The sequence below is a fragment of the Cajanus cajan genome, chromosome 1 (genome assembly GCF_000230855.2).
Source record: "Cajanus cajan strain Asha chromosome 1, NIPB_CcT2T_4, whole genome shotgun sequence".
In the NCBI taxonomy this organism is placed as follows: Eukaryota; Viridiplantae; Streptophyta; class Magnoliopsida; order Fabales; family Fabaceae; genus Cajanus; species Cajanus cajan.
In genome coordinates this window covers 14885758-14896955 of record NC_138517.1, presented here as the reverse complement: position 1 = coordinate 14896955, position 11198 = coordinate 14885758, and the positions used below count along the sequence as shown (strand labels likewise).

Sequence of the window (11198 nt, the reverse complement as noted above, 5' to 3'; positions counted from 1 at the left end):
TTTATTTTTCTCTCAAAATTATTTCTACTACTAAAATATTTTTGGAGTGGTATTTTTTGGTTCGAGGATCTTTCACTGCACTCGAACGATCTAACGGGTTGATGTATCTTGTGAGAGGAGCACATTCTAAGACTCAAAATTACCAATGCAATAGGGACGTTTTCTCTCTAAGGATAGCGCTCTGCGTGCTTCAATCCAGGCTACTCTAAACCTATTATTCAATATTTTAATTTGCTCTTTGTGTTTAATTAGTTGTTACTAATTGCTCTATTTTAATTTTATAATATTCATTGTGTTGTTGATATTGATTTTATTGATAAATCTAAATATTTATTTTCTTGTGTTCTATTTAATTTTCTAACAATCTTAGAGAGAAAAATTTTCCTTTCTTGTTCAATATCAACATGTCTGCAATGGATATTTTAAAGTCTGAGTAGTAAGCCAGGAAAATTTAATGGTGAAAATTTTTTATGTTGGCAACAACAGATGAAATTTTGGCTTACAGAGTTGAGTTTATTTTCTGTTATTTTAAATGGAAAATATGAAAATTGTCCTGATTGTGCCTTGGTTGAAGCTAGTTCTTCTAGTGATAAAGATATTTTGTGTCATGGTCGTATTTTGAGTGCTCTATCTGATAATATTTATAAAATATTTTGTCATACAAAAACTGCTTCGGAGTTATGGGACACTCTTGAACTAAAGTATGGTTCTGCTGAAAAGGGTTTAAGAAAATACTCTTGTGCAAGAATGATTTATTTTCAAATGGAAGATGGAAAACCTTTCTCTGACCAAGTTCATGAATTTGAAAATATTATTTATGATATGAAAATGAAAGAAATTATTTTGCCTGACATAATGTTTGTTAGTTTGTTAATTTCTAAATTGCCTCCTTCTTGATCTGAATTTGCAAGAAGCCTTAAGCATAAACCCGATCATTTCACTTTATCTGATTTATTGGTTACATTGCGAATTGAAGATAAACATCGTATTTCACAAAAGGATTCTAATAAAACCCCTTTTCAAGCTAAGGCTCATTTAGTGGAAAACGCTAATAAGCCTAAACAAAAAAATTTCAAAAAAATATGGTTTTTCCAATAATAATAAATTTGGTCAAAACTCTCATTTCTCCAAAAATAAAAACAAATCTTTTAATAACAACTACAAACCAAAGAGTAAAACTCAAGGAAATGAGTCCTTCTACTTTGTTTGTGGAAGAAACAATCATTTTGCTAAAGATTATTTTCGTCGTCGTCGTCAACCAAAAGATGTTACATCTGATCCCAAATCATCGTCTCAACTTCAAGCTAATGTTATTACCGTTATTGCTAGCTCGGATTCCCCATCTAACAGGTATCATGTCACTAGCCTAGAGTTAAATTTTATTTATAACTCAAATGATTGGTGGATTGACTCTAGAGCTAATGTTCATGTGTGTGTTGATAAAAAATTATTTTCTTCATATCAGGAATGTGGCACACGTACTGTAAGCATGGGGAATGAGAGCCTAGCACGCGTCATTGGTATAGGCCAAGTAGAATTAGAATTATCTTCAGGAAATTGTCTTGTTTTAGATGAAGTTTTTCATGTTTTTGAAGTTAGAAAAAATTTGATTAGTGTTGCTTTGTTAGTTCAACAAGGTTTTAAAATTGTTTTTGAATCTAATAGAGTTGTAATTTCTCGACATGGTTCTTTTGTTGGGAAAGGATATATTTGTGATGGTTTATTTAAACTTAATATCATGTCTTCCTTTATTAATAAAAATTCTAGCATTTCTTCATCTTCTATTTCAAATGTTGAATGTTGTGACATTTAGCATGGTAGACTTGGACATGTTAACTTGAATTCTATTAAAAGAATGATGACACTTGATCTTATTCCTAAATCTTTTAATGAATTGAAACAAAAATGTGAAGTTTGTATTCAAGCCAAACAACCTAGAAAATCTTTTCAAAATTCTGTCCAAAAGGAAACTTGCTTGCTTGAACTCATTCGTAGTGATATATATATGTGATAGCAATGGTGTTATTACTCATGGTGGAAAGAAATACTTTATTACATTCATTGATGACTTCTCAAAATATTGCTATGTATACTTGATTATTCATAAAAGTGAGTTATTTGAAAAATTCAAGGTTTATAAAGCAGAAGTTGAAAATCAATTAGAAAAGAGTATTAAAATTCTTCGTTTTGATAGAGGAGGGGAATATTCTTCTAATGAAATGGGTGAATTTTTTGAAACACATGGCATAATTCATGAAGTCACTCCTCCCTATGCTCCTCAATCTAATGAAATTGCTGAAAGAAAAAATTGTACTTTATTAGACATGATAAACTCTATGCATATAAGTTCTGGTTTTCCTGATAATTTGTGGGGGGAAGCTTGGTTTACTGCATGTCACATTTTGAATAGAATTCCTTATAAAGATTCATATAAAACCCTTTATGAACTTTGGAAAAATAGAAAACCAAATTTGAAATATCTCAAAGTGTGGAGGTGTCTTGCAAATGTTAATATTCCTTTTAATAAGAAAAGAAAAATTGGTCCCAGGATGGTTGATTGTGTTTTTTTGGGATATTCTTTACATATTACTACTTATATATTTTTAGTTATTAATTCTTAAGTTGCTGAAATTTCTAATAATATAATGAATTAATCATCCATACACTACCAGTGTAAAGTTTTTTACACTGGCAACCAATCATATCTTTTAAAGTTGTTTATTTTATTATTATTTCATTAAATAAACAGCTGACATGACACTATTAAAAGATATGATTGGTTGCTAGTGTAAAAAAACTTTACACTGGCAGTGTATAGGTGATTAACTCTAATATAATTATGAAATCTAGAGATGTTGTTTTCTTTGAAGAATAAATTGTCTAAACTTGTTTATGATACTTCTAGCTCTTTTTTACCTTCTAGTAGTATTGTTAACAAGAATTTTGAACCTAGAATTAGTAAAAGAATTAGAAAAGCTAAAGATTTTGGTCTTGAATTTTATTCTTTTTTACTTGAAAATGATCCTAAAACTTACAGTGAAGCTATGAGATATGTTGATGCACCTTTTTGGAAAGAAGCTATTAATGATGAAATAGATTCTCTTAAAATCAATAAAACTTGGTTTTTGACTGACCTTCCTCCTGGTTGCAAGAGTATAGGTTGTAAATGGGTTTTTCGAAAAAAAATTAAGAACAGATGGCTCCGTAGATAAGTTTAAGGCAAGACTTGTTGTTATTGGTTATAAACAAGTAGAAGGTGTAGATTTCTTTGATACATATTCACCTATTTCAAAAATTACTACTATTAGAGTTTTAATTGCACTTGCATGTGTTTTTAATTTGGAAATTCATCAAATAGATGTAAAAACTGCCTTCTTAAATGGTGACTCGGAAGAAGAAATTTACATGAATCAACCTGAAGGTTTTATAGAAACTGGAATGGAAAATAAAGTTTGCAAGCTTGTTAAATCGTTGTATGGTTTAAAACAGGCTCCCAAACAATGGCATGATAAATTTGATCAAGTTGTTTCTTCATATGGATTTCAGTTTAATAATAGTGATAAATGTGTTTATGTAAAACAATTTGATGATAATTCATGTGTTATTTTATGTCTCTATGTGGATGATATTTTAATCTTTGGCAGTTATCTACATGTTATAAATGATGTGAAGTCTTTCTTGTCTAGTAATTTTGAAATGAAGGATCTTGGTCTTGTTGATGTTATTTTAGGTATTAAGTTGATTAAGAATCATGATGATATTGTTTTGACACAATCACATTATATTGAAAATTATTAAAGAAGTTTAATTATTTTGATGTGAAACCAGTTTCTACCCCATTTGCTTCTAGTATTAAATTGAAGAAAAATATTGGTGAAAGTGTCTCTCCTCTTAAATACTCTCAAATTATTGGTTCTGAAAGATAACAGACAAAAAGAGGAATATTATGAATGGATTTCTGTGTGTATTGATCATGCCAATCATTACATTATATACATGGTATATGTTGTATGGATAAGGACAAAACACAAAAAAACAATAATCCTAAAAATGTACATCACATAGAATTCTGGAATGATCTAATTATTTACAGCTTGTAAAACAATTTTCAGTTTGAGGAATGGTACTACGGGCCAAATTACTAGCTTCTTCTTCTTTTAGCCCCCACAAGCTGGAGGTGCAAAGATGTCAAGTAGCTCCAGCTTGGATAGATTGGCAGTAAATAGTCTAGGAGGAAGGGCTTTGGTAAACATGTCGGCCAATTGATTGGAGGAAGATACCGGTAATAATCGCATTAATCCTGCTTGGTTCTTTTCGCGAACCAGATGGCAGTCGATCTCCAAATGCTTTGTACGCTCATGAAAAACTGGATTTGCAGCAATCTGGAGAGCACTCTGATTGTCACAATAGAGAATAGCTTGTTTGGAGAAGGGAACTTTAAGATCGGTGAGTAGGTAAGTGAGCCACTGCAATTCACATGTTGCTGTGGCAAGGGCACGATATTCAGCTTCTGATGAAGAGCGAGAGACGGTCTGTTGCTTCTTTGTTTTCCAAGAGACCAAAGAATTACCGAGAAAGAAGCAGTAATCGGTCACCGAACGCCGGGAATCTACACAAGTATCCCAATCAGCGTCACTGAATCCAAGAAATTGAATAGGTGAATCACGCCGGAAGATTAAGCCTTTGCCAGGATAACTCTTGAGGTATCGAAGGACACGCATAGCAGTCCGGTATTGAACTTGAGTAGGATGAGCCATGAACTGGCTTAACTGTTGTGTGGCAAATGCAATATCTGGGCGTGTGCTGGTTAAGTATAGTAATTGGCCTACTAGCCTTCGGTACGCAAGAGGATCAGCCAGAGGTGGAATAGAGTCTTTATGAAGTCGTAATGAACTGTCCATAGGGGTGGTGGAAGGCTTACACCCAAGCATACCAGCACTAGATAATAGATCCAGACAATATTTATGTTGACATAAAGATATACCAGCTTCAGAATGTGCAACTTCTATGCCTAAAAAATATTTTAGAATGCCAAGATCTTTGATGCGAACATGGGTGTGTAATGCATGTTTAAGGGCAGTAATTTCATAATCAGAGTTACCGGTTAGGACTATGTCATCCACATATATGATCAAAATAGTAATCTCCGAATTACTAGCTTTGATGAATAGGTTGTGATCAGCCTGGGCCTGTTGATACCCACAAGTAAAAAGAAGATGAGAGAGCTTGTCATACCAGCATCGACTTGCCTATTTAAGACCATAGAGGGATTTGCGGAGCTTGCAACACTGAGTAGAGGATTGTCCAGAGAATCCCAGGGGTAAAGACATATACACATCCTCTGTAAGGTCTCCGTGCAGAAATGCATTGCTTACGTCAAGTTGTTGAAGAGTCCAGCGATGAACAGAGGCAATGGCCAAGACAACTCGAATTGTGGCCATTTTGACAACTGGTGAAAAAGTGTCAAAGTAGTCCACGCCTTCAATCTGAGAGTACCTCTTTGCGATAAGGCAAGCTTTGTAACGCTCAATGCTGCCATCAGGGTTTCGTTTTATCTTGTAAACCCACTTGCAGCCGATGGGTTTGATGTTAGGAGGAGGTTCCACAACGTCCCAAGTCTTGTTAAGCACCAAGGCATCTATCTCTGTTTGCATAGCATCTCTCCAACAAGAGTGTTGAACAGCTTCACTGTAGGACCTAGGTTCAATTTCAGAGGACAAAGACAAAAGATAGTGTTTGTGTGAAAGAGAGAGGCGAGCATAACTGACCACGGATTGAATCGGATGCTTGCACGTTGAGGATGATTGATTTGGTGGAGTGAATGAAGTATTGCAATAGTAATCAACAAAGTGAGACGGAAAGATGGATTGGCGAGATGAACGACGGAGAACAGGGGATGCCGGAATAGGGGACGCGGGTTGGATGGGAGGTGATGAGGGTGGGATGGGAGAAATAGAGGTGTGGTGATCGTCTGGAACAGCGGAGGAAGTGGTGAAAGGAGCGCTTGATTGTGGCGAGGTAGGGAACGATGGGTAAGGCGGAGGTAGGGGCGGTTGGTTTGGGAAGGAAGAAGACGATTCAAGGGTTGAATTGAAATTGGGAAGCAGTGGAGTTGGTTGGTGTGTTTAGGTGAACGAAGGGTGGGTTGTGAGAATGTGTGTGGTCAAGGGGTGGTGCGTGTATGGTTGACTAGGTAGGGAAAGGGGCTCATGTGTAGGACTTGGGGTTGAGGATGAAATAAAATCATGTGGGCTGGGCTGATTGGGCTGAGAGTTGAGAGAAAAAGGGAAAGATATCTCATGGAAAATAACATTTCTTGAAATAAAAATATTTTTGGTGTGAAGATCCAAAATAACATAACCTTTAGTTCCAGTTTGAAACCCTAGAAAAACACCTCGTTTGGACCTTGGATCAAATTTTTGACGATGTCCATGGGTTGAAGCAAAACACAAACAACCAAAAACCTTAAGCATTGAAAAATCTGGTGGTTTATTATGTAAGAGTTCAAAAGGGGATTTATTTTTGGTGATAGGTGATGGTACCCGATTAATTAGAAAAATAGCATGCTTAATAGCATAGGACCAATAATGAGTGGGTAGGTTTGATTGGAACATAAGGGCACGGGCTACATTGAGAATGTGTTGGTGTTTTCTTTCTACTCTACCATTTTGTTGTGGTGTATCAACACAACTTGTTTGGTGAATGATCCCTTTGGAAGCAAAAATTTTTTTTAAAGAAAATTCGGGACCATTATCGGATCTAAGTATTTTTATTGTAGTGTCAAATTGATTTTCTATCAAGGCAATGAAATTTTGGACATGTGATTGCACCTCGGCCTTTGATTTTAATAAAACAATCCATGTGTATCTACTAAAATCATCAAGAATGGTTAGAAAATATTTGTGACCATATATAGAGGGTTTTGAAAAAGGACCCCAAATATCCATATGTATTAAATCACATTTTAGTAGCTCTACTAGTGCTAATAGAATATGACAATTTCTTTTGTTTAGACAAATGACAAATATCACATGTTTCATTAATATGTTTTGAAATAAAAGGAAATTGCTCATGGAGCAGATTGAGACGAGAACCGGATAAATGGCCTAATCTAAGATGCCAAAGGTTTTTGTTGTTGGTGTTGGCAGTGCTATTGGCAGAAGAGGAAAAGGTTGGAAGGCGTCCTTCTTTGTTGATTACTAAATGGTAGAGACCTTGCTTCAAGCTAGCCAAACCAATCATCCGCAACGAGCTTGCCTCCTGTATGTGACAAATCTTGTCAGAAAAAATAAGATGATATGGAAGAGTAGAAATTAATTTGGAAATGGAAAGAAGATTAAAGTTAAAATTAGGAACATAGAGCACATCATGTAGAACAAAATGTGGAGTGAAATAAACAGTTCCAGAAAAACATGCCACAACAGTAGATCCATTAGGTAAGTGAATATGGACAGGATTAATTGGAGAATAATCTTTGAAAAAATTTAAAGAACAAGAAATGTGGTCAGTTGCTCCAGAGTCTATTATCCAAGGTGTGGTGTGTGAAGAATTGTTGTCTAAATGGATATTAGTGGCATTTATGGTGCAAAAAACAAATCTACCACTATTTGGACCAGAATTGGGGGTTGGGCCCATGTAAGAAGCATTAGCGCAAATGGACTGAGCGTCATTTGAGCTAGCTGTTACAACACTTGATTGTTGGAAGAGTTCCTTCAAACATTGATATTGACTTGGTGTGATAACAAGACCTGGCCCGTTGGAGGAATCCTTAGAAACTTTGTCTTCTTCGTGAGAGCTTTCTTGGGTGGTGGTGTTGGCACTGTTGACAGAGGAGAATGATGGGTTATGAAATTTTGGACGTTCGGGGTAACGAGGATGACCCGGAGGGTATCCATGCTTTCCGTAGCATTCATCCACCGTGTGTCCGTCACGCCTGCAATAAACACAGTGTTTTTCGTTCCCTTTGCCAGAATTTTTGGGAGAAAAATTTCTTCTGCCAGCGTTGGTTTGAGAGGAAGAAGAAGAGCCAGAGGAGTTATATCTGCGTCCTCTACCAGCACTGGGAAAAGGAGTTCTAGCAGCATTAACAAAATTATTGGGTGTTTCTTCTTCTTGACGAGGAAGGGTGAAGGAATGGTGCTGCCTTTCATGTTGGATTACCATAGAGAAGACTCTATTCACAGGAGGAAGAGGGTCCATCAACAGAACTTGAGAGCGCACAACATTGAAACGCTCATCAAGTCCTTTCAAAAAGTGGATTATAAAATCCTGTTGATGGTAAGAGCGAGCAAGACAATTGCAAGGAGTGAAAGGCCTGAAACTGTCGAGTTCTTCCCAGACAGCTCAGAGATTGGTGAAATAATCAGTAACAGAGCGTTGGCCCTGTTTAAGGCCATAGACTTCTTCCTGCAATTCTGTTATGCGCAACAAATCACTCTAAGAGAAGCGCTCTTTCAAATCCGTCCAGATGTCTATGGCACGATCGAAGTATATCACGCTTTGAGCGATTGAAGGGGAAAGCGAGTTTAGTAACCACGACATGATCAGAGTATTGTAACGTTCCCAAGAAGGGAAGGAAGGATCAGTGGCGGTAGGAACTGGTACGGTGCCGGTGAGAAAGGCCATCTTGTTTTTAGAGATCATAGCCATACGAAAAGAATGTGACCAGGAATGGAAATTTGGACCGGTGAGGGCAGGGGGGACTACAACGGATGTCGGGCTCTCACTAGGATGAATGAAAAAGGGACTGGATGGATTCAGACTTGGGTCAGTAGGAACGGTTTCAGGATTAGAGGTAGTGGTGGTGTTGGAAGGCGATGATGATGCCATTTTGCAGAAAGGGTATCAGCAGAGCTCCAGGGAGGAGCTCTGATGCCATAAAAGATAACAGACAAAAAGAGGAATATTATGAATGGATTTCTGTGTGTATTGATCATGCCAATCATTACATTATATACATGGTATATGCTGTATGGATAAGGACAAAGCACAAAAAAACAATAATCCTAAAAATGTACATCACATAGAATTCTGGAATGATCTAATTATTTACAGCTTGTAAAACAATATTCTGTTTGAGGAATGGTACTACTGTCTTTGTTGTTGGGTTGGGCCGAATTACTAGCTTCTTCTTCTTTTAGGTTCCTTGTTGCATTTGTCTAATTTCTCAAGACCGGACATTGCATATGTTGTTGGTAGGTTAGGGAGATATACTCATAATCCTGATCATTCACATTGGCTTGCTCTAGAAAGGTTATTTAGATATCTTAAAGGAACTATTAATTATGGCATTCGCTATGCATGTTATCCTGATGTAATTGAAGGTTTCTGTGATGCAAATTGGTTATGTTTTTACTTTAGCTGGAGGTGCAGTAGCTTGGAAATTTGCAAAACAAGCTATTATTTCTCATTCTACTATGGAAGCTGAAATAATTGTTTTAGATACTACTAGTAGTGAGACTGAATTTCTTAAAAATTTATCATATGACTTGCCTTTATTAAATAAACCTATACCTCAAATCTCAATGCATTGTGATAGTCAAGTTTCTATTGCTAAAGTAACTAGCAAAAACTTTAATGAAAAAAAAAGGAACTTGAGAATAAGACACAAATATATTAGAAATTTGATAACTCATGGTGTTATTTCTGTTAATTTTATCAGGTCGAAAAATAATCTTGCGGATCCACTCACAAAAGGGTTGACGTGTCAACAAGTACTTGAATCGTCGAGGGGAATGAGACTAAAGTCCATCAACTAGTTGCAACAATGGACACCCGTCTCCACATAAATGACGATCCCATAAATGGAGTTCAATGGGTAATAACGAAATTATTTGTTAACTAAGTACACCATTGTAAATTGCAAAATTATTGCATGTTCCATTCCTATGGCAAGGTGTACTCTAAAGTAAACTGTGACAGTAATAAGGTTGAGATATTCAAATATTTCTATTTAATGTGTTAAAAATTAAAAATACCTCTTAATGGACCCAATGACAATTGTTGTAGGGGTGGGTGTCACAGACCACCCTTGGAAGGGTTCACCTAGTGAGTGTTGTGGTGGGGCTGCTACTGTGAGATATAGACAATCTCTAAATGACACTCACGAAACAAGATACATGCACAAGGTCGTAATGCACTCCATTGATTAGAACTCAAATGAACATCTTTATTATACGTGTTATGTTCTAAAATTTGGCCAAAGGGATATGGCTTAAGACAATCATGTCTCCATATTCTCTCAGATAGAAGTTCATATGCACTAGGTATAAGGCTTAAACCCGAGAGGTTCCTTATACTGAAAATATAATATATCATGCTCCATTAAATTTTTAAGTTTATATATATATATATATATATATATATATATGTATATATATCATTTTTTTTATATTTAAATTTTTAAATTAGTGGGGAATTGTTGAGAAATTATTTTATAATTTAAAATTTAAATTAAATATTTAATCTAATTAATATTTGTTTTTTTTATACTCTAACGTTCCAAAAACCAAAGCAGTTGGGATTTTTCACTTTGACCAAGTCCACGTTTTGTTTCAAATTATTTAGCACAAGTACGTCACTTATTTTACTGTTCTCGAAAAACTTGCAAAACAAATTTTAAAAATGGTGCACGTACTCCTATTGTTGAAAAAAGGTATTTAATAGTGCCTATATATATATATATATCAGTAGGTGAGGAAAACAGATACGAAAAAAAATACACAACTTCATCTATTTCTCTCTCAAAATTATTTCTACTACTAAAATATATTTTTGGAGCGGTGTTCTTTGGTTCGGGAATCTTTCCCTGCACTCGAACGATCTAACGGGTTGACGTATCTTGGGAGAGGAGACCATTCTAAGACTCAAAATTACCAGTGTAGTGGGAGTGTTTTCTCTCTAAGGATAACGCTATGCGTAACGCAAGATACTCTAAACTTATTATTCAATACTTTAATTTGCTCTTTATGTTTAATTAGTTATTACTAATTGCTCTGTTTTAATTTTATAATATTCATTGTGTTGTTGATATTAGTTTTATTGATAAATCTAAATATTTATTTTCTTGTGTTCTATTTAATTTTCTAACAAATATTGGTTGTGGAAAACATTTTATGGGATTTCTATTTAATTTTTATTTTAATTTTAATGTGTTGATTTTTATTTTATAGCGGTGGTTGCATGTTGATGATCAAAAA

General features: G+C 35.2%; 1 protein-coding gene across 1 annotated transcript; it reads right to left on the bottom strand.

Annotated features, from left to right (window-relative positions):
* Positions 1-5249: 5249 nt before the first annotated feature.
* LOC145949408 (uncharacterized) lies at positions 5250-8199 on the bottom strand. Its single transcript, XM_083059380.1, has 2 exons — positions 7095-8199; positions 5250-5971 (listed from the first exon to the last, which is right to left on the bottom strand). Exons 1-2 carry the CDS (start codon positions 8197-8199, stop codon positions 5250-5252), a joined length of 1827 nt encoding a protein of 608 aa, XP_082915506.1.
* Between the last annotated feature and the right edge of the window lie 2999 nt (positions 8200-11198).

Excerpts from the sequence above, each read along its gene's own strand:
- LOC145949408 (XM_083059380.1), bottom strand. The coding sequence starts at position 8,199 with ATGGACCCTCTTCCTCCTGTGAATAGAGTCTTCTCTATGGTAATCCAA. Across the intron at positions 5,972-7,094 it reads TAGATTAGGCCATTTATCCG|ACGATCACCACACCTCTATT; the intron begins GTTCTCGTCTCA and ends CCGCTGTTCCAG.